Here is a 24,185-nt window from a genome sequence, read left to right as displayed (position 1 = left end):
GGGGACGTGAATGACCACCTGCCGGAGGACCACCCGGGCCGCAACCTGCTCCCCGGTGACCTCGTCACATATACCCAGCACTGTGGGGAGAGGGGCTGGTTTGCCCTGGACGCTAGGCTGAGAGGAGGCCAGGGGCCCCAAGCACCAGCCCAGCCTCCTCCCCCGGTCTGTGGGGTGGACCTGAAGTGAGGCAGCGGTCCCTCCATTGCACCATTGTCCCCGATGGGACCACCAGTACCGTTACCTGTTAAATGAATGACTGTAATCAGCCGAAGATGTTATCTGATTTGCAACCGTGATTGAACCGGCCGTTGCCGGCAACTAGTCCCCGTAGGGACTTTCTGCACCATTTGCGTAAGAAACTGCTTACGGACACGACCGAGAACTTGCAGGGCAACCACAAACTTGTGGCATGTAAATGTATTTGCTTTATCTCGTGACCGCCTCCGGAGAGGCTGATTTGGGAGGATGGGCCTGGAGGAAAGGGATGGCCCAGGCCCGCCACTACCGTAACCGGTGGCGATCCTCCGGGTGTCAGGGGTCCCCCATGGACGTTGGTCCCCTGAAAGGGACCATACCCGCTCGGGCAGCCTGGTGATGGACTGGGGCAAGGGGTGCTGCCCACTTCTTGGGGCAGCATCAGGGCCAGGTTGTTTGGGCGGGGGAGAGCGGAAGCCGTTACTGTTAATACAAATGTACCGTTAGTAACGTTAAAGAAAGTGCCTCCGGTTAAGGGAAGATTCATGAAAATGCAATTGTTTAATGTTTTATATGCTTTTTCTATCTTTTACAGTTTTACAAAAAAAATAAATAAATAAAACCGGTGATGGATGGGCAGCCCGCGGACGGTCTGCGTTTAACCAAGGGGGAATGTGGCGCCCTGGACAAGCCAGGATGTCACAGGTACTGCAACAACACTCCCCACACCCCGGTTAGGCACATCAGTCACACACAAATCCTTGTTGCCTCCCTCCAGGGGCTGATGTCCACACCAGGTGGGGTGGAGCCAGGCGGTTGGCCCCACCCACTGAGGAGTTCACAGTCCTGGAGGTGGGAAAAGGAAGGCAGTCAGTAGGAGTCAGGAGTTGAGTGAAGTGCTAGTGGAGGAGCAAGAGCAGACTGACCATGTCCGGGTACGTGGCCCGGGCACCCAAGAGCAAGGTTGGCAGACGGTGGTGACCGTCTGCAGGAGAGGCCGATTGACACATAACCGTAAGGACTGGGGACGGGCAGTGGCCCGCCGGTACCGAACCGGGGAGCGAAGAGAAGCCAGCACCATTCGGCAGGGCCTACGGACCTCGACCAGGCTTGGAGTCGCCGCTAAACCGGTCAAATCCGTCAGCGATGGGAACCTCCGGGGTTTCCCAGCAGCAAAGACCCGATTGAAGGCAACCGCTCAACCGTGAAGGGAAATACAGCTTCCGCCACAGCTAGAGTTCCCAGGGCCAGAGCCTGCGGGCAAAAAGGGGCTCCTCTGGCAAATACACCGCTGGGGAGCGGGTTACTGGTGGGAAGCCATCGGAGCCGAAAACACATCACAGGTGCAGGGAGAGACAGTCACCGCCAACCTACCGGGAGTGACCACCGCGGCCAGCTGCGGGACCCGTCCATCCAGCAGTTTGTTTTACCAGAGACTCGGTCTACGTTATTGGCTGAGGGAGTACCACCGTGCCGTCTAGCACCGCGCTGCCCCTGCGCCTGCACCTCACCAAACCGTGCCATCCACCTTCCAGTCACCATCACCGGGCCCCGGGACCACCAAAACCACCTACCCACGGAGGGGAGAGAAACATCTCGGCTGCTCCCTGTCATCTCTCCCGGGTTCCCCGTCCAGAGCAGCAGTGGTGTCACGGACCGACTTCCAAAAACCCCAAAAACTATTCCCCTTTTACTCACGGGCGAGGAGCGCCGCTCGAGTCCCCGGATCCGGCCCACCGCTCGAGCCACCGAGCAGCAGTAGCAGCAGCGCCGGACCCGAGCGTGGTGAGCGCAGCGTCCCCTCACCGCCCGCGACATATACACTGCACAGTATCACATCTCCTGGTCCTGTATATACACTGCACAGTTCCACTCCTAATGCCCCGTGAATACACACTGCACAGTACCACTATTCCCGCACTGTATATATACCGTACATTGCACATTATCCCCTCTCATGTCCTGTAAATACACACTGCACAGTACCACGTCTCCTGCACTGTGTGTGTATAGGCACTGGTTCCAGACTCTACTCTTTCTTCCCCCCTTATGAAGCCCTAGCGAAAAGTGTAGGGGAGCGTTCATTTAAATTACCTAATGGGTGAGTACCCCTTTATGTGGTTTTAGTGCTCTCCACTTCTGGAGTGACTTTCATCCCTTATTTAAGCACTTATGCACTTTATGTAATGACTTCTGTCATATGGGATGCATTTCCACATTCTTACTAGGTGAACCCATTCAGGTTTATTATAATAGTTTATCACCTCTTTTTACTTCTAAGGGAACCTTCTGTGCCTCTTTTCTCTCCTCATTTCCTGATCTTATGACATTTATAAGTGTTGTTACATATTACCCCATAACCCCTATGTATTTCTTGTCATTAATAAAATTCTTTGATTTGCATGAAATATGATTTGGGCTCTATTTATCATGGTATGTGGCACCCTAAGTCCCTTTTTCTTGAGCAGCGAGGTGCACACGTCAATCAAAAAGTGCATGAATTTTCAAACTTTATAAAGTTGAATTTCACAGCCTAAACACCCGAGCTGCCCCCTAATGGTATGTACACAATGTGCCTGATAGTGCCAGTACTGCACTGGCTGCACCTTATATAGGAAAATGCTGATGTTTGGTTCCCTTTAATATTGTACAAGGTGAAGCTCTTCTATTTTTTTGCTATGTTTTTTTTTCAATGCCAGAAGTCCTACATAAATCCGGAGGAGCGGTAGAGAGAATATACATATGTTAATGAGGATTCAGCCATTTTTAAGTAGATGCTTTGTCTAACAATTGGCAGATCAGTTCAAAAATGGATCAGTGTTTCAGTGGTATTAGTGAGATAGCTGCATGTCTACCATAAAGCTGAACAAATACGGGCAAGAGTCCAAAAATTCCCACCATCAGGTTGATTGTCATTAAAGAGGCATCTGTTAAATAGCATTTAAAAAATTATAATATATTAATTGATATGTGCATATGTGTGATCTGGTGAACATCTGGGTACTGTCTGATGCAGAAATCATTCTCTCGTATGCAAGTCTTCCCTGCAGTGGTATATCGGGCATTACTCAATTTAGGCCACTGCTTATATGAGGAAAAGAGGCAGATATAAGATTAGGGTACTGTATAGTTTTGCTTTGCATTCCAGTTGCATTCCAGTAGGGTAAATCATAGCATGTATGACAGAGAATGGATGCAGAGGCTTCTCACAGATGATGAGGTCAATTAAGGACTTGCAGTTCAGTTACACCAATGTTATCCTTCACATTCATAGCCATTTTGTCAGTGCACAGTAAAACCCCTGGAGATTGGCAGTAAAATTGCATATAAGGACAGAAGACTCCTGATAAACATATAGTTTATATTATAAAATACTAATATGTACTATAATGATGATGTACTGCTAATGAGTGACAGCTTAAATCCACAAGATGACTAAATCAAACTCATAAATGAGAAACGCAGCACATTTAAAGGGGTTGTCCAAGCTTGGGACACAAGTCTGAAATCAAAATATGTCAGTGCAGCCTGCTAAATCGTTACAGCATGTGATCTGTGTACAGTCACAATTCCCTGGCATGGCCGATGCTAGTGGTTAGCCACATGACCATGTGTATGTGATTTGTATACTTGTTGTCACATGCCAACTAGACTTGTCTGGCTTCTCTCAGTTCAATTATCAGGAAAAATGAATGTGTCTACTCTAGTATATCAATGAAAATATGTACAGTGCCTTGCGAAAGTAATTGGCCCCCTTGAATTTTTCAACCTTTTCCCACATTTCAGGCTTGAAACATAAAGGTAAAAAAATTTAAATTTTATGGTGAAGAATCAACAAGTGGGACACAGTTGTGAAGTTGAACAAAATTTATTGCTTATTTTAAACTTTTATAAAAAATAATAAACTGAAAAGTGGGGCGTGCAATATTATTTGGCCCCTTTAAGTTAATACTTTGTAGCGCCACCTTTTGCTGCGATTACAGCTGAAAGTCGTTTGGGGTATGTCTTTATCAGTTTTGCACATCGAGAGGCTGAAATTCTCACCCAGTCTTCCTTTGCAAATAGCTCGAGCTGAGTGAGGTTGGATGGAGAGCGTTTGTGAACAGCAGTTTTCAGCTCTTTCCACAGATTCTCGATTGGACTTAGGTCTGGACTTTGACTTGGCCATTCTAACACCTGGATACATTTATTTGTGAACCATTCCATTGTAGATTTTGCTTTATGTTTTGGATCATTGTCTTGTTGGAAGACAAATCTCCGTCCCAGTCTCAGGTCTTTTGCAGACTCCAACAGGTTTTCTTCAAGAATGTCCTGTATTTGGCTCCATCCATCTTCCCATCAATTTTAACCATCTTCCCTGTCCCTGCTTAAGAAAATAGGCCCAAACCATGATGGTGCCACCACCAAGTTTGACAGTGGGGATGGTGTGTTCAGGATGATGAGCTGTGTTGCTTTTACGCGAAACATATCGTCTGGCATTGTGCCCAAAAAGTTTGATTTTGGTTTCATCTGACCAGAGCACCTTCTTCCACATGTTTGGTGTGTTTCCCAGGTGGCTTGTGGCAAACTTTAAACAACACTTTTTATGGATATCTTTGAGAAATGGTTTTCTTCTTGCCACTCTTCCATAATTCCAAATTTGTGCAGTGTACAACTGATTGTTGTCCTATGGACAGACTCTCCCACCTCAGCTGTTTATCCCTGCAGTTCATCCAGAGTGATCATGGGCCCCTTGGCTGCATCTCTGATGAGTCTTCTCCTTGTTTGAGATGAAATTTTTGAGGGACAGCCAGGTCTTGGTAGATTTGCAGTGGTATGATACTCCTTCCATTTCAATATGATCGCTTGCACAGTGCTTCTTGAGATGTTTAAAGTTGTGGAAATCATTTTGTAACACCAAATCCGGCTTTAAACTTCTCCACAACAGTATCACAGGCCTGCCTGTTGTTTCCTTGGTCTTCATGATGCTCTCTGTGCTTTAACCAGAACACTGAGACCATCACAGAGCAGGTGTATTAATATGATTACACACAGGTGGCTTATATTTATCATCATCAGACATTTAGGACAACATTGGATCATTCAGAGATCCTCAATGAAATTCTGGAGTGAGTTTGCTGCACTGAAAGTAAAGGGGCCGAATATTATTGCACGCCCCAATTTTCAGTTTTTTCTCTGTTACAAAAGTTTAAAATAAGCAATAAATTTCGTTCAATTTCACAATTGTGTCCCACTTGTTGTTGATTCTTCACCATAACATTAACATTTTTATCTTTATGCTTGAAGCCTGAAATGTGGGAAAAGGTTGAAAAATTCAAGGGGGCCAAATACTTTCACAAGGCACTGTAAGTATGCAAATGTAGCATGGTGGCTCAGTGGTTAGTACTGCAGCCTTGGGGTCCTGAGTTCAAATCCCACCAAGGATAACATCTGCAAGGAGTTTGTATGTTCTCCCCGTGTTTGTATGGGTTTCCTCCACAACTCCAAAGACATACAGATAGGGACTCGAAATTGTGAGCCCCAATGAGGATGTGGCGTCCCTGACCTGGTCAGGCACCACTGAGTACTGCACCCATGCTGGGGAAGTGCTTCCAGGTAATCCTAAGGCTGGAATAGGGTGTGTACGCACAGACACATAGCAACCAGGTCTCCCACACCTTGAGAGGGGACCCTTGGGCAGACCCAAGAGGGGGCTTGCCTCCACATCTCATCAAGGGGTGTAGTGGAGGGGCTGGAAACTAAGGTTGCAGAGGCTGTCAGGAAAGAAGGGGAGTGAGCCAGTCTGTTAGTGGAGCACAGCGGTTGCTAGGAGACACAGGTGCGCGCACACAGTCAGACGTCAGACCCTGAATGTGAAGTAGCCATTAGCGGGGGAGAACGGTTACCAGTCAGTCAGTCAGAAAGACGCTGAGGGAGTCAGTCGGTCGAGTACAGGGACTCCTGGTGACTAGGCATGCACAGGGAACAGGTCCCTAGAGTAGACGTCCAGTTATTGATCTGCTAAACCTGCCGGTGAGGGGAATTACAAGTCCCTCACCAACCATCTAGAGTCCGAGCCTCAGCAGCAACGAGGGGGCCTATAAGAGGGATCGAGCCTGGAGCCATCTCACTTGGTCCACGCTGCCGGCAAATGGGCCAAAAAGGGGAGAAAAGGCAGTAGCGACTTCCCTGGATGAATTCCACGGTACTTCAAGTCAGGAGTTATCCGAAACAAGAAGTGCTAGGAAGGTGAGTTAACGGTTACCCTTAGGGCGGCTTTGCACACTACGACATCGCAGGTGCGATGTCGGTGGGGTCAAATCGAAAGTGACACACATCCGGCGTCACTTGCGATGTCGTATTGTGTAAAACCTTTTTGATACGATGAACGAGCGCAAAAGCGTCGTTATCATATCATCGGTGTATTCTCCGACATTTCCATAATGCCGATGCAGCAACAGGTACGATGTTGTTCCTCGTTCCTACGGCAGCACACATCGCTGTGTGTAAAGCCGCAGGAGCGAGGAACATCTCCTACCTGCCTCCCAGCTGCAATGAGAAGGAAGGAGGTGGGCGGGATGTTTACATCCTGCTCATCTCCGCCCCTCCACCGCTATTGGCCGTCTGCCGTGTGACGTTGCTATGACGCCGCACGACCCGCCCCCTTAGGAAGGAGGCGGATCGCCGGCCAGAGCGACGGTCGCAGGGCAGGTGAGTGCATGTGAAGCTGGCGTAGCGATAATTTTGCCTACGCCAGCTATCACAAGATATCGTACGTGTGACGGGGGTGGGGACTATCGCACTCGACATCGCAGCATCGGCTTGTGATGTCGTAATGTGATTTCAGACAACAGGAGAAAAGCAGGTTTAAATACCGCGCCAAACCACAGGAGTCCAGATGAAGTTAGTAAATCTCTTTTCTTTATTTTCACAGGTCTACGCATTTCAAGGACATATCCGTCCTCTTCCTCAGGACAAAATGCAGAGAATCAGACTGGCACAACCGCATCAGGTGAGTGTTCCTGTTATACATTCACCTCCCATTGTTATACCGGGTAAGACCCTATTTGCGCTTTCTTCCCACAGTTTTTTCGATGTCGTAATGTGCAAAGCCCGCCTTAGACCAGCCTAAAGGATACCTGATTTCACCTGGTTAATCTCAGCATCGCCCGGGTACCTCACAAAACCATCCAAAAGTGAGTAAAAGCAAGTTGAAAGACTTTCCAGGCTGAGTCTGAGTTATTCTGGGACCTGTTGTTCTACACACCCAAGCCCCTGGGGCCAGCCTCCCTCACGGGAGGCCACACCATCTGACTGCAGACTCCATCAGCCCCAGACACTCGTTAAAACTACAGTGGCGGTTACCCATATCCCTGTCCGCAAACCGTGAGTGGCGTCACGACTCATATATTAAATAAACCTGACATACCTGTTGCCAGAAATACCAAAGTGAAGACCCTGTGGCGTCCCTGAAGGTGGAGTGATGTCCCTGAGGCGAGTTCTGCTGTTGGGCTTCACACGGACAGTGTTGCCAATGTATGTAAAGTGCTGTGGAATCAATAGCGCTATATAAGTGAATGAATATAATTATTATATATGCATCACTTAATTGCCCGCTAGAAGAGGCAATTCCAGTGAATCATGACAGTGTGCACACTGCATGCTGTCACGAATGAGCAGACTGCACTGACATACAGTTAGGTCCAGAAATATTTGGACAGTGACACAAGTTTTGTTATTTTAGCTGTTTACAAAAACATGTTCAGAAATACAATTATATATATAATATGGGCTGAAATTGCACACTCCCAGCTGCAATATGAGAGTTTTCACATCCAAATCGGAGAAAGGGTTTAGGAATCATAGCTCTGTAATGCATAGCCTCCTCTTTTTCAAGGGACCAAAAGTAATTGGACAAGGGACTCTAAGGGCTGCAATTAACTCTGAAGGCGTCTCCCTCGTTAACCTGTAATCAATGAAGTAGTTAAAAGGTCTGGGGTTGATTACAGGTGTGTGGTTTTGCATTTGGAAGCTGTTGCTGTGACCAGACAACATGCGGTCTAAGGAACTCTCAATTGAGGTGAAGCAGAACATCCTGAGGCTGAAAAAAAAGAAAACATCCATCAGAGAGATAGCAGACATGCTTGGAGTAGCAAAATCAACAGTCAGGTACATTCTGAGAAAAAAGGAATTGACTGGTGAGCTTGGGAACTCAAAAAGGCCTGGGCGTCCACGGATGACAACAGTGGTGGATGATCGCCGCATACTTTCTTTGGTGAAGAAGAACCCGTTCACAACATCAACTGAAGTCCAGAACACTCTAAGTGAAGTAGGTGTATCTGTCTATAAGTCAACAGTAAAGAGAAGACTCCATGAAAGTAAATACAAAGGGTTCACATCTAGATGCAAACCATTCATCAATTCCAAAAATAGACAGGCCAGAGTTAAATTTCCTGAAAAACACCTCATGAAGCCAGCTCAGTTCTGGAAAAGTATTCTATGGACAGATGAGACAAAGATCAACCTGTACCAGAATGTTGGGAAGAAAAAAGTTTGGAGAAGAAAGGGAACGGCACATGATCCAAGGCACACCACATCCTCTGTAAAACATGGTGGAGGCAACGTGATGGCATGGGCATGCATGGCTTTCAATGGCACTGGGTCACTTGTGTTTATTGATGACATAACAGCAGACAAGAGTAGCCGGATGAATTCTGAAGTGTACCGGGATATACTTTCAGCCCAATGCCGCAAAGTTGATCGGACGGCGCTTCATAGTACAGATGGACAATGACCCCAAGCATACAGCCAAAGCTACCCAGGAGTTCATGCGTGCAAAAAAGTGGAACATTCTGCAATGGCCAAGTCAATCACCAGATCTTAACCCAATTGAGCATGCATTTCACTTGCTCAAATCCAGACTTAAGATGGAAAGACCCACAAACAAGCAAGACCTGAAGGCTGCGGCTGTAAAGGCCTGGCAAAGCATTAAAAAGGAGGAAACCCAGCGTTTGGTGATGTCCATGGGTTCCAGACTTAAGGCAGTGATTGCCTCCAAAGGATTCGCAACAAAATATTGAAAATAAAAATATTTTGTTTGGGTTTGGTTTATTTGTCCAATTACTTTTGACCTCCTAAAATGTGGAGTGTTTGTAAAGAAATGTGTACAATTCCTACAATTTCTATCAGATATTTTTGTTCAAACCTTCAAATTCAACGTTACAATCTGCACTTGAATTCTGTTGTAGAGGTTTCATTTCAAATCCAATGTGGTGACATGCAGAGCCCAACTCGCGAAAATTGTGTCACTGTCCAAATATTTCTGGACCTAACTGTATAGTGACTGCAGACTTTTCTGCTAAGTCTGAAACAACCTGTTTAAACTATATTTACATAAATCCAGATAAAATGGATGGCAGATGTCTGTCCTCTTTAAAAGTCTTAACGGAAACATATTCCTTCATTGCCATGTGAGATCCCTTGCTACCATATTCTATCTAGAGGAAGTAGGTAGTGTGCATTCTGTTTAATAGGGGGATTCTGGAACAAGCCATGACCGTTGTGCTTATACTGAAGGACAGAGCAGAATGTCCACAGAAATCTGAGAAAAATGGCTCATTGCTGATTTTTGGGCTTTTCTGATTAGTGAGTGGGGCCTATTACCAGCTCCAAATCCTGCTCCCTGCTTTCTACACGTCTCGCTGCTAATTCTCAAGCTGCCACTTAAGGATTAATATCATTTTTACGATTCTGACTAAAATCATAATAGTGATTTATTCAAATTGCAAATAATTTCATTAATGTGATTAAAAGCCCATTACTTTTGGCAAGTATTGATTTTAAGCGAGTATGGAGCTAATAGTAGGAGTTCCCATGTGCATATGAGTGTTTCACCAGCATAGTTCTGGGCAATACTCATGTATGATTATGGAATTTAATGGGTGCCAATACGTTCAGTTTTTGTCTTTGGTATTTGAGATCTTGCAGCTAATGATTAATTATATAGGGGGTCAAGTCAGTGAAATGGTAAATTGGGTTGTGACAGGTGCATAAAGGACATAAGAGTCATAGTTGAAACTATAAACAGTTATTATAGCAATTTGACTGTGGCCCTCGTGCACTGTTGTGCACGTTTATTGTGGTGGCACAGCAGATACTGGATGGTGAGGTGTTAAAGCATTAAATAGTACTTACCATATTTTTTGGATTATAAAATGCACTTTTTCCCCCAAATTTGGGAAGCAAGTGAAGTCTTATAGTCCAGATGTACTTGGTTTGCTGGTGGGGGGTGATGGTGGTGGAGTGGGCTCACAAGAGGCAAAAGTAGGCTGCAGTGGCAGCTTGGGTTAACAAATGTGCCACCATTAAAATAATGAATATTCACTGCTCCCCATAGTCCCACCCACCTCTCTTCAATGCAGCCGTGGGCCTGAGAGGCGGGCAGGATTGTGGGTGTGGGGAGCAATGAATAGTCATTTTCTTAAATGGCAGGCACACATGTTCGCCCCAGCCGAAGGGTCCCTGCAGAGACTGGGGCAATCGCGTGTCCACTATTAAAGAAAATAAATATTCATTGCTCCCCATGCTCATACTTCCGGGCGTGGAGCAAAGTGAATATTTATTTTCTATTAGCCATCAGCTGATGTCGGCATGTGACTGGGGTCGCATGACAGTGACATCATGAGCTGCCTAGCTTACATGCCAAAGTTGCATCAGAAGAAGACGCCATGCACTGGGGGAGAGGAGGGAAGGTGAAAAAAATCTTTTATTTTTTTATCTGTGTGGCATAGCGGGAGTCATATATACTAGGATGGAGCCATTATGGGGAACATATACAGAGGTGAATCTAGGTTTTCCGCCACCCAAGGCAAGAATTCGGTTTGGTGCCCCCAAACCAACAAGGAGAGCTGAATTCTGACAGTGAGTATATTACATGTTGTTAGAATTGGCATGCTACACTGCTTAATTTTACAATTAAAGGGGTTGTTCAATTTTGAGATGAAAGTCCGCAATCAGTTTAGGTGACTGCAGGCTTCTGAATTCTCACAGTACGTGAACTGTACAATTAACCTCACTGACTAATCCAATTAGAGTAAAAAGTATTGTGCAAAACTATTTTAAAACATACCCTTTATTAGCTATATTAATAAATGATGTGAAAATAGTGCTTACCAACAAGCAACATTTATATATCCCTTAAAAGCCTAAACGGACTAACAATATTATGCTGTTGCGCATCAAATGATCAGATATTTCTCTATGTTAATAATTTCTCTATCTTACAATAATAGTAATTTTATTTCGCTATGTCCTATTACTTATTTATGCGCTCTTTGAAATCCTTATCAACGTTGTTCATTTAATAACACTAGCATACTGTCTAATCTTTCTATAGATTAAATATATAAATTATTGTTCCTTGTTTTCTGTTATTATTTTCGTTATTAATTAATTTTTCAGTGATTTGGTTATTTGAAAAGAATTTTCAGTGAATTGGTTACATGCACTGTACACTTTTAGGATTCTCCCTTGCCAGTATCAAGATTGGACGGTTATGTGAGCTCAAGAATTCGATTTGCATACTTCTGGCCACATTCTGTCTAGACGAGTCCATCCCTACACAATTCATTTTTATTGAGTGACATAGAGCATGTCTAGTTGGCACTTAACTGCATGCATGTAAATTGCATACTTGTGGTTTTGTGACCTCCCACTCTCACAGCCAGCACGTGAGAATTCTGACAGCCTGCACTGAGTGTCACATATAGTATCTGCAGACTCAACACAAACCCTCCTAATGCTCCTAACATAAATAAAAACATAGGAACCATTAACTTGTCAGACAGCACAATACTTTATTAACATTGTCATGTATCATGTAATCTTACAAGTAATGAATTGTTACATGCATACAGAAACAGAAGAAATACCAGCACAGGAATACATTACCAGAACCCCCATCAGTAGAAAAATACATCACCAGAACCAACTGCAGTACAGAAATTCATCATCAGAACCACCAGCAGTACAAACATTCATCATCCAAACCACCAGCAGTATAGAAATACATCTATATGACTCCCATCAGTACAGAAACACAGCATCAAAATCCTCATCACTACAGCAATACATCACCAGAACCGCCATTAGTCCATGATACATAAATTTTAATGTAAGGTCAGGTACATATACATTTATATTGCATGAACCTACAACTTCCAGTACATCCTTAACAATGGTAAGTAGATACTGGGAGTTGTTATTATCAGTCATTATCAGACTGCGGACCACACAGGAACCACAGTACTGATGAGAATTAATCAGTGTAACAAATAATTATGTACATGTAGGTACCTTATAGGCGACGTCTCAAATTGGAGTTGTTCTCTTTATTTTCTTCATTTGTCCATATACCATGATGACTTTTTACATCTACAGCTCATCTTGGCAGACATTCATCTTCTCCGGCATTCTGCAGCACATCCTGGCATGATATCCTTAAAAATAGTAGAATGATTATAATGCTCCTGAATAAAAATATCTGCAGAATGTTGTGCCCTTGAATATATATTTGCCCTTCACTGTATTCCCTGCACAAAATATGATGCACACACTGTCCATATTTTGGTACATGCCCTACAAACTGCCCTCTACTTTCTATACTGAGCCCCCTCTTCCCACTATCCTATACACTGTCCCGCTATACTGCCCTGTGTGTATACTGTGTCCCCTCATCACACTCCCACTCCTTGGCATACTGTCCCCTTCTTGCTGAGGCCTCACACTGTCCCCCATGCTTTTCCCTTTCCAACCCCCCCCAGTCTCTATTCTGTACCTCCTCACATTTTTCTCATCCCATACTGTCTCCTCACTCCTCTGCACTCATTCCCCCTAACTCTTCATATTGTGTCCATATACATTTCACCCTTACTCCTCACACTGCGTCCACATCCATCCACCCCCTCACTCCCCATACTGTGTCCACTCCTATCCTCCTATCAGTACTTATACTGTGTCCTCAAATTCCACCCCCTGCTTCCCATACGGTCCTCAAATTTCTTCCCCCTCGCTCCCCATAGTATGTCTGTATACATTCCCCCTCTACTCCCCATTCAGTGTCTGTATACATTCCCCCCTTCTCTCCTCATACTTGTTCCTGAAATTTCTTCCTTCCTAATTACAATAAATATTCAGTGTCTTCATCTCCACTGGAGTAGTTACTACCAACGCTATCAGACATATATGTGGTACTGACGAGTGATATCAACAGCTGCTGACTTCACCCTGACCCGGAAGTGCCAGTGGTTAGGGCTTCAATTGTACTCATGTCTGAAAGACGCGAGTGCAATGAAATCCCATGAGCTGGTGTGCTGCATCTTCTCTAAGTTGGATGTTAGCTTGACAGCCGGGTCAGAGAATGGCCGACTCTCACTATGGGGGAGCAGCAAAATGCAGCCTCCAGGTAGACACCCTGGACCACCTCATCAGGCAGTTCAATGGTGCCCTCCAACAGGTTGTGCCTGGGGCAAATGCCTCGTTTGCACCCCCCTGGATACACCGCTAACATATATGCCAGGCTTAGGGACACAAATACCAGGATGGGGATCATATATACCAGGATGGTGGAGATATGTACCAGAATGTGGATCATATATACCAGGAAAAGGTACATATACACCAAGATTGAGGACATACTGTATATACCACGATGAGGGACATATATAACAGGAGCAGGAACATATATACCAGTATGTAGCACATATATACCTGGATGGGAGACATATATACCAGGATGGAGAACATACATAACATACCTGAAAGAGCCCCAGGATGGGGGACAATAGTACACAATTGGGGGACATTACCCCATAACAGTGTCAGTAACAGATCCTACATAATAGTGCGTCATATTTTTGCTTCTAATATTTTTTTTCCTATTTTCCTTTTCTAAAACTTTGCATTTTATGGTCCAATCCATCGTATAGTCCGAAAAATATGGTACATTTGTTTTTACTTCTAGCATATAACAGCATGAAATGCCCTAAGGATTATTGATTTCTGAGACCTCCATTTCCAAAAATAAGACACTGTCATACGTTTTTGCCCTGAAAAAAGAACAAGGGTTTATTTTCAGGGTATGTCTTATTCTTGGAGACAAAACAAAACAAGAGATCAGTGATTGTTTTGTTTTGTTGGTCTACTAGGCATAGCTCCCACCCAGCCAGAATCCTACTCCACACTGATGAGGGGCAATACCCCGAAACAGCTGTCTGTGGATGGATACCTGGCCTTGGTATTTCCCTTGTCATATCTTTAAACTTGTCAAAAAGTTGGATATTGACTAAAAGGGCCACTTAATATGGTGGTTATGGTGGTCTCCTAAAAAGAGTCACCCCTTGGCTGGGCCCTTCCCGGAGGGATATCTGTCTGGTTTCTGTGTTGAGACTCCTAACAGAGGCTCCACGGACCTTTTTGATTTGCATTATTCTTGGAGAAACATGGTTGGGTGTAAGATTACCCCCCCCCCCCCCCAAAAAAAGCAGACCCCCCTTCCAAGGAGACTCATACTTACCAGACCCCGGACAGCTGCGTGGCTCCCAGGTCCTCCTGTGATCTTCAGCGGTTGCTCCCAGCAGGTAAGCTCCATGCTGCATCCCCTGCTTCTTGCCAACACACTCACATACATCAGATCGCGCACACACACACACACACATACTTATACACACACACACACACACACACACACATCAGATCACATACACAATCACACATCAGGTCGCTCACAGAATCACACATCAGATCACACACACTTACCATATCCAGCAATACCGACAGCAGGGAAAGATTGGACGCTGTGCAGTGGAACACATTGAGGACCTGGCGGTGGAATGCAGTCCTAGGTGTATCCTATCCTATCCCTCACCTACTGTATCCTCACCTATCCCTTGTAGACTGTGAGCCCTCGTGGGCAGGGACCTCTATCCTCCTGTACCTGTCTGAGTCTTGTATTGTTTATGATTATTGTACTTTCCCTATTATGTATACCCCTTTCACATGTAAAGAGCCATGGAATTGATGGCACTATAATAATAAATAATAATAATAATAATAATAATAATAATAACTATGCGTTCCATTGCACTGCATCTCAGGATTCTCTGCCAGAAGATATCGGTATTGCTGGATGTGGTGAGTGTGTATGTGCGATCTGATGTGTGATTGTCTGAGCGATCTGAAGTGTGATTGTGTGTGTGATCTGATGTTTGGGTGTGTGAGATCTGATTGTGTGTGTGATCTGATGTGTGTATGCGATCTGATGTGTGTATGCGATCTGATGTGTGTATGCGATCTGATGTGTGTGGGTGTGTGATCTGATGTGTGTGGGAGTACGATCTGATGTGTGTGGGTTTGCGATCTGATGACTGTGGGTGTGCAATCCACTGGAGGTCTTCCCGCTCAGTCTGGTGAGTATGATTGCGGGGTGTCCTCTGTCTATAATGAAGTATCCTGCAGTATTCTTTAACTTTTTTAAATGCATGGACACTTCATTATTGAACCGCGACTAGGGCTTATTTTCCGGGTAGGGCTTATATTTAAGCTTTGCTCTGAAAATGCTGAAAATCTCTGCTAGGGCTTATTTTTGGAAAAACACGATGGCTGAAAAAACAAACAATTACCACATGAGCCGCTCAGGCAGGAGCACTCTACTTCTTCATGATTGCACCCATACACCAATGTTTGTGCACTCTAATACTTCCTAGACAAACCTACTGTATATGAAAACATATGTTGAGCAATCCATGCGGTTCAGGGACTGGGCCCCTGTCAGATAATAGGTTGTTTTAGGTAACTTTCAAATATGGTACAATTTAGATCTAAGAAATACATAATTTGCTACACTGAGTAGTTTTTGCTGACTGGAATGTTTAGTTTTTTCAATATTGTTTTTTTTATAATAAGTAGTCATAAAATTTATAGTAATTGATGAAAGAACTTTACTATGCAATAACTAAAAGGAAAAATTTTCAGATAATTTCACAGATGATTTACCATTTTGCTCGCTCATTGGGTGACCGGCAGCCTGTTTACACTGAAAGTTTATTGTGAAACAAGCATTTTAAGAAATCTTTTCATAATTTTATTTCAGTGTAAATGCAATTAAAAGCAGCAGTATCATCCTGTGGATCTTCAAATACTGCAAAACTATATCTTGAAAAGTTTGGAATGTTTAGTGCTGAAGTGCACATTTAGTGCTGGCTTTTTGTTTTTCTTCATTGAATTGGTCGGTGGCTGACCCCCACTTTGCTATGCACCCCAATTTGGGATGTATTCCATCTGTCTAGATATTGGCGGTTGGTGACTGTTCACATTGTCATCAGACCTTGTCCACAGGCTATTTACTTCATGCAGCATTTGCTTGGACCTGTCCCGCCCACAGCCATGACTCAGTCATGGGTACGGGATTGAAATAGACCAGGTGAGTGCTGCTAAGAGCAGTTCTACTATTCATATGTGAGGCCGTATGGCACATTTTATAAAAATATTTTAGTGTAGGACTGCCTCAAATGAGATTTGCCGTGACGTGGCGAGGCAGCTCAAGAAATTGCAATTTTTTGCCAAAAATCTCAAAATTTTTTATAATAAGTACAGTTTGGAATGTTTAGTGCTGAAGTGCACATTTAGTGCTGGCTTTTTGTTTTTCATCTTGAAAAGTGTAGGCCGAACTAAATTGTGGATCTAAACACAGCCAGTCCATAATACATTCGTAAGTATGTGACCTGTCTAATAACAGACATCTATTTGCAATTTTTGGGAGTCTTCCTTTGGTTTCAATTGACTTTACTCTAAAGTTTTAATAGATGTTAAAAATCAATGGCTAACCATGCAACGTTTAGAGGAAGTCAAATGGAAAATGAGAAGACAGTATCAGAAAAACTTTCTTAATGCTTCACTTTTGTTTTAGTAACAGGTGGGTGAGCAGTTGTCAAATATTCTGGAAAAGTTAATTCCCAAAATTATTTGATTATTCAACAAGCATGAATATTCAGGTTTTAATCTCAACAAACTGCACTGTTATACTCATAGGGATTAAGGAAATAATTATGGGGCGATTGCAAGTTTGTGGGATAAAAAAAAAATGTTGGGTCATTAAACAAAAATAAATCAAATTCTACCATGTAAGAAAAAGATAGATGATAGCAACTGTCCAGGAACTCGACCAAACAGTTAAGTGTAAACTTGCTGGACCTCAGTGAGTGTGATATTGAAGGGGAGGAGATATGCTAGCTAGTTGTCATTTTTTAAGTTTAAGTTTATGTGAAAAGTTAAATTTTTAAATTTGGAGTGCAGTCCTGGCACTCGAGGAAGTGTGGGCTAAAAATGACTATTTGCTTATTGTTGCTATAGTTCAATAGAAATATAGAAATATTTTACATCTTGTAGTAAGATAGAATTTGGCTTGATAGTAGCTGTAATATGTGTATAAATTCATACTCATGCCAACAACACATCAGTTACTTTTGGCTGGAGATGCCACTTTCTAAGCCACTTCCCCAAGCATTGCAGCATAAAGAATAGTGGTAGAGCACCTAGTGAGAGATTTTCAGTTCCACCTTCTGCATATATTAAGCATAATCACCCTCCTATTTAGACGATACCTGTAAACAGATCCAAGGTGACCACTTTTTGCTCATATTTTATTACCATGCCAAGTTAGCAGTAAATACAAAGACCCATATCTCTGTAATCGCATTGCAGAAAAAAATTTGAATAACCTGGAGAACAGCTGGAATAAAATATGCACCAAAATTAGATGCTTTTGAGCTGGTGACAGGACCCCTTTAATAAAATATCCCCTGCCCACGCACGCACACTCTACCAAGAAGGCAACTTGGGTGGTTGTCTCAAAGACATTTCATTGTATAAAAAATAGATATTGTTGATCCTTTTCTATACATTTTTTTTTTCTGAATGAAATTCAAACAGCAGCTGCCAAATTGATTGAAGTGGTTTTCTCTTAATTGCCCGTACAGCATGAATGTACTTTATTGTGCCAGGTAACTAGAGTGTGCAGATGTATCTAGCGGTTAGATGCCACAGTCTTCCTCCCTAGTACATTACAATGCTGAGAATACTTATTTAAGTCATTATGAAAGCCCATACTTCTCAAACGAGTCTGCAAAAAGAGGACAGAATACCTGTTCATCCTTATCCCTGCATATTCCATACATCTATTACCCATACAGCTCTGGATATAAACCACTAGACTATGTATGTTCAGTACAGAAATATACTTGTGGTACAGACAGTAAAAGAATTTCCCTTAATAAAACACGCAGACACCACCTATATTAATATCTCGTAGAATACAATTAATGAACTCTGCTAACAATGTGTGGCTCCGGGTATTACAGTATTGCCAAAAGGAATATGATACTTGAAGTCACCTTAGAAAACTTTTCTTCTGAATAAAGTAATTAGCTCTTCTATTCAGGAACCCCCTTAATAGTTAAGTATTTGATGACTTATATAATATATTTTGGTACTTTTATAAGAACTGATGGCCAAGTTATAAAATCTACTGAATCAAATCAAGAACACAAACACATTTTTTCTTACAAAAGTTGAAGGTTGTTCAGCTGGAAATTGAAGAAGACTATTGCAATAACTTAATATATTTCCATTAATTCATAAATCCAATAAAACAAATACTATATTCTTCCTATTAAAAAAATCTAATACCAGTGTATTTTTTATTCTGCAAAGTTCATAATCACTAATGTATTTGCAAACACTTTTTACAGGTTCATTCTTTTACAAACTGTTACATTGGTATATTGAAGAAATACAAACAGACAATAAAATATTCTCCATCCCTTTGCTGAGAATATTAGCAATTTCAATTTTGTTTGGGGATTAGTTTAATTTTCCAAGTAAAATAATATACGGTAAATGATCTTATTATTGAAATACAAATGTAATTACCGTTCGATATTTACCCACTTGATGTCATTTGCATTCATTATAATACTGGATATTGTAACTCATTAAATACATAAAATGATTATTTTGCTAAAATTATACAGAAAGCCATTGAAAGTAAAATAAACCATTAGATTTATTTACTTCTTTATATTAATAGTGATTGAGAATATGTATTAACAATTACATTATAAGTAAAATATCTTAAAGTCACATTTTAGGTACGTAACGCACAGAACGGCCATCTTTATTTCACATGGTTGGCATAAAGCATGTAAACAAACAACAAGCACATGACCCATATTGAGACCACTCACTATAGTATAGCATACATATCAATAAGACTTTTACAATACCATAACACACATTTTCTGAGATTTCTTGCCATATACTAAAACAAATTAATAATTTCATTACTAAATATGGCAAGTAAATAAACAATATAAAGTCCCAAAGAGTCTATAGTTATAGTTCATTCACTCCATCTAGATGAAGTTGCTAACTCAAAGTCACTTTTCTAAATTACATACCAACTTCCATCAAAGCAATCCATGAAAACAAGTCTATAAACATGAAAAATATAAATGAAATCAAGATGTTAGAGAGAAGCAGGGTAATTTCAAGGAACCTTACAGTAACCACCCACCTTAAGAAATTAAATTATAAAAGAATTTTGTTAAATATCCTTTGCTGAGTTGAGCGAGACGATATCAACCATAATAAGAAAGCTGCTTTCTGCCCAGACAGTGCAACCCACTGTCCACAGTTTCCTACTCCAGTAAACCAAGATGAAAGTGCCTATTGTCTGCAAACTGTACTAATTGTAAAAAGATACTCTGCGCAGTAAGCATAATAATTATCCAAGAAAAAAACAAGCAAAGGCAATCAAGTACGGAATGAAAAGAATAAAAACACTGACAGACAAAGCGACCCAAGAATGAAATTAATATTCATAATGGAATGTCACTCAGAAGTTCCCTCATTCAGGGCATCGTTGTGGTATACAAGAGGCCATTGTCTCCTTAGAAGAAAATCAGAATCTGAAGACAAGAGCAAAAATCTTATGTAGCAGTAGAGAGGAAAACAGGCTTTTCTTGTGCTAGACACTTGTTACTGGTTCCACTATTCCAAGCTAAGAAAACTTCTGCCCTGCTTTTCTTTACGTAACATTATATTTGACTTGAAGATCCACCCTCCCTATCACAGCTGCTATAATATGAGCAAAAAAGCCACGCTCTAGCAAACAATGAGAGGAAAAAGGATGGAATATGCATAGCCTCATTAAGTAAATTTAATTATGCCAGGCGGAATATTAATCGTTGGTCGCTCCAATTAGTGTATTCACCGTAAGGAAGGAGGACTTCAAATTAAACAGAAGTGCAAGGGACAATCGCATACTGATTAGGAGGCTGCGCTCAATGTGACACAATGCATTTTTTAATAATTATTAGGGGGAAAACAGCAGAAAGAAACAGATTGCTCAGTTTTAAGATCAACTCAAGAACAATTAGTCAACAGGGATGTGATGACATAGCTGCCTGTGACTCTACCCAGTGCTCCACTCACACACCACCCAGCTTGGCAAGCGCAAGAAAATTAGCATTTCTCAGCTCTTTTGAAGAAGAAAAAAAAAATATAAGAGAACTCACTGTATTTTTTTTTCCAAAGGAGGGTCAGAGCAACATCAACAATAGAGGAGAGAAATCCTATCTAACCTACTGATAAAGACTGTACATAGTCGCTGAACTTGAGCTGACAGTGAACTTCATAACACGTGCATTTCAACAATGAAGGAGGAGTTCTATGCTAAAAAAAAAAACTTACGGAGGAAGAGAAAATTACGTTATCTTGCCAACTTACCATCCACCAGGTCCTGGCTGACATGTCATAACATAATTGCCATTTTATGGAGCTGTCCGAAGCTTTCCCAGCCATTACGCTGTCAGCAACCTTCATCAGATGCAGCTCAATGGGGAGATAAGACACCTAATCAAGAAACCATCAGCAGTGGCTTGCTAGGCTACATGTAGGCCAATCCTTATCAGGCTGCATCATGGGAAAAGCTCCTTTATTAGCAAGAACTCCAACCTCTGATATATAACGGCAAGAAACAGCTTTTTTTTTCCTCTTGGCCGAGGGGATTGGTGAAACTATCATGTGCTTGTGTGTATCATATGCACCAAGAATTAAGTAACTTGTAAGTGGGCGTCTAACTAATTTGCCTTCCTATGTGGACTAAACTTTATTTGCATTCCCATCTGTTGAATATTGTTTGACGTGGTTCACGGTCCGCAAACAGAAGATAGAGGGGGGGGAAACAGAAGGGAGAGGGAAGGGTTTAATTATGTGGGATATAATTGTTCGGCATTAATACCGCCCGCCCCCACCTAGACATAAATGTTCTATTATCAAAAGATGGGCTTGGCGAAGATATCACTTTTACACACATGAACACACAGGTAGTTACTGCGACACTACTCCAAATTGCCAAAGGCTCTAAATCTCCTCTGAATAGTGTGCACATATGGAAACACTTTAACCATTTGTTACCAATTTAACTCATTTGTGATCTGTCCTGAAAAGTTCATAAAGAATTTGCCATGTCTGATGCAGTGGAATCTATGCAGGGTGTGGAATACCTACACTGAATTATCTCATAGGGGCAAATAAAAGGCAGGTAATCAAGATTTAAAGGGAATTGAGTCATGTAGAAAACAGTGAAAGAAAGAACAACAATCTTTTTTCACTAAACAAGAACAAATAACAAGAAATAAACTTTATTTTTGTATAATGTATGTCATCACCCAGGGCTTTTTGAACTTTGACTTTAGTGATTTTCAAAAAGTTTCTAAAACATTCTGAAATGAAGTTTCACTCTATGGAAAACAGTAGCTAATACTTTTTAAAATTGCTCAGACATCCTAGCATGTAGCAAATATAAACAAATAAGTAGCTAGTGACTGGAACGATATTGAGAAGGTTTTAAGCGTAACTCAATGCATACCTATATACATTTATTTTTTTACCTTTTCTTGGAAGAGGACTAAAAAGTCAAAGCATAGCCAAAGCTTTAAAAATAAAGAAATACATAAAATTAAAGAAATATAGTACTGTGCAAAAGTTTTAGGCATATGTGGGAAAAAAATCATGCAAAGTAAAAATGATTAACTAATATATGTGTTAGGCTATTTTTTTCAATTAATAAAATGCAATTGATGACGATGATGTTAAGATCAAGGCTTTTTGAAGGCTACATCATCACTTTCAGGTCTCCTGGTTCTTCCTTACGCTGAAGATAGTTTGTATTGATATTGTCCTGGTACGGAATAAATTTGGAGCCAATCAGATGCCTCCATTATATTATTGCATGATTGATAAGTGTCTGCCTCAGCATTAAGGACACTATTTGTACGGACCAAATTTCAATGCCATCTGCTGGAATGCAGCAGAAAACTTGTAAGAAACAACTACCATGCTTCACTGTTGCCTGCAGACACTCATTATTGCATCACTTTCCTGCCCTTTGACAAGCAAATTAACTAAACGTCTGTAAACCAAACATTTCAGTTATTACAATTTTTCTGCACCTTATTCTCTATTGTTTTTTTTTCTTACAAAGTTGAGTTGCATGTCCTTGTTTCCATGTCAAAGGAATGGGTTTAAGTCTGCATTCATTCCAAAATGACCAGTTCTGGACAAACGTCTCTGTAGGTGGGTGTAGCTGGGTCCCACTGGTTGCTATCAGTTCTGAGCTGATGACACTGCTGGACACCTTCTGATTTCAAAGGAAAGTAAGCTTGATGTATCTTTCATCTGCTGCACTAAGTTTCCTTGGACAACTACTGCATCTACTGTCCTCAAAATTTCCCATTTCTTTGGAGCATTTTTTAAAAAGCATAAACAACACATTTCCAGTCTACTTTGAAATTCTTGCATGGTGAGACCGTGCTGATGCAGTATAACTACCTTGTGTCTTGTTGTTGTACCAAGCCCTGCCATGGTGTTTGACCTGTGACTTCCACAGCCTCCCCTCGGTAGCAGAATTTGGCTATTCCTCACCATGTTGTAAGCTACCTGCACAGCAGTTTTTGTTTCATTTATTGAGTGTGTTTCACCCAAGATATGAAAATGAGGATTATTACAACCTATTTAGCATAATTTTTTACTTATACACCTGACTAGAATCCTACTAAATTCCTTACTTTGTGCAAGTTTACCTAGAAGTAGTTATGCTGTTTTGAAGGCAAAGGATGGTCACATTGATTTGATTTAGATGTCTGCTTTGTACTCTTACATTGCATTTTGTTAATTGGTAAAAAGAAACTTCTTTTTTTAAAGCATTCTAACTTTGCAGCATTTTTACTCCACCTGCCTAAAATGTTTGCAAGTATTCTATGTTTTATAAAAAAAATAAGTAGAATTCTATGATATGAAAACCTTAGGCAGGTCGCACTCTAAGTTTTTTAAAGGATCAATGAAATGTATTTCAATCTTTGCATTAATCAATTATAAGTTCTGATTTATCAAGACTGTTTTTTTTGGTAGTCCAAACTTGATGAATAGTTACCTGGAGAAACATACACCAAATTGATTAAGAGAAATGTGCTTCTTAGGTCTCTTTCAAACATCAATGAAAAACAACGACGTTTTTCACTGATGTGTTAAAAACGCAAATGTCTCTCCGTGTGACTTGATTTCATGGCACACGTGTGTTCTCCATGTGCTAGCCATGATCTGTGATCAGTGATAGCACATGGAGATCAGGTACTACAAACTTACCTGTCCCCGTCCTGCTGTCCGTGGTGCTGAATCTCCGACTTTGCTGTTCCGGCTGCGCAGTCTCTCCACTGCTGATACTTCCGGGACAGCTGTGTAGTGCATATGTATGAGCATAATTAGCCGACTTCGAAGCAGGAGACAGCAGCGGCCGGAGACAGTATTGCTGGAGAAGGTGAATATAAAAATCATTTTATTTCAAAGATACATTTTTTTCTGGTACCTGTTACACGGATCACACCACTGTGTGG

The 24,185-nt window shown here is 41.8% G+C and overlaps 1 protein-coding gene across 3 annotated transcripts in view; it reads right to left on the bottom strand.

Moving 5' to 3' along the window:
• Positions 1-21,129, bottom strand: part of NFIB (nuclear factor I B) — a 545,046-nt gene extending 523,917 nt beyond the window's left edge. For all 3 annotated transcript variants that reach the window (XM_075316949.1, XM_075316952.1, XM_075316955.1), the window contains exon 1: positions 21,019-21,129. In XM_075316949.1, coding sequence (XP_075173064.1) covers positions 21,019-21,114 — 96 coding nt within the window. In that variant the 5' untranslated portion in view covers positions 21,115-21,129. The remainder of the gene's footprint in view (positions 1-21,018) is intronic.
• Positions 21,130-24,185: the final 3,056 nt, after the last annotated feature.

The sequence above is a fragment of the Anomaloglossus baeobatrachus genome, chromosome 1, assembly GCF_048569485.1.
Source record: "Anomaloglossus baeobatrachus isolate aAnoBae1 chromosome 1, aAnoBae1.hap1, whole genome shotgun sequence".
NCBI classification, from domain to species: Eukaryota; Metazoa; Chordata; class Amphibia; order Anura; family Aromobatidae; genus Anomaloglossus; species Anomaloglossus baeobatrachus.
Note: the sequence above shows the minus strand (reverse complement) of the source record. Positions and strands in the feature narration are given on the sequence as shown.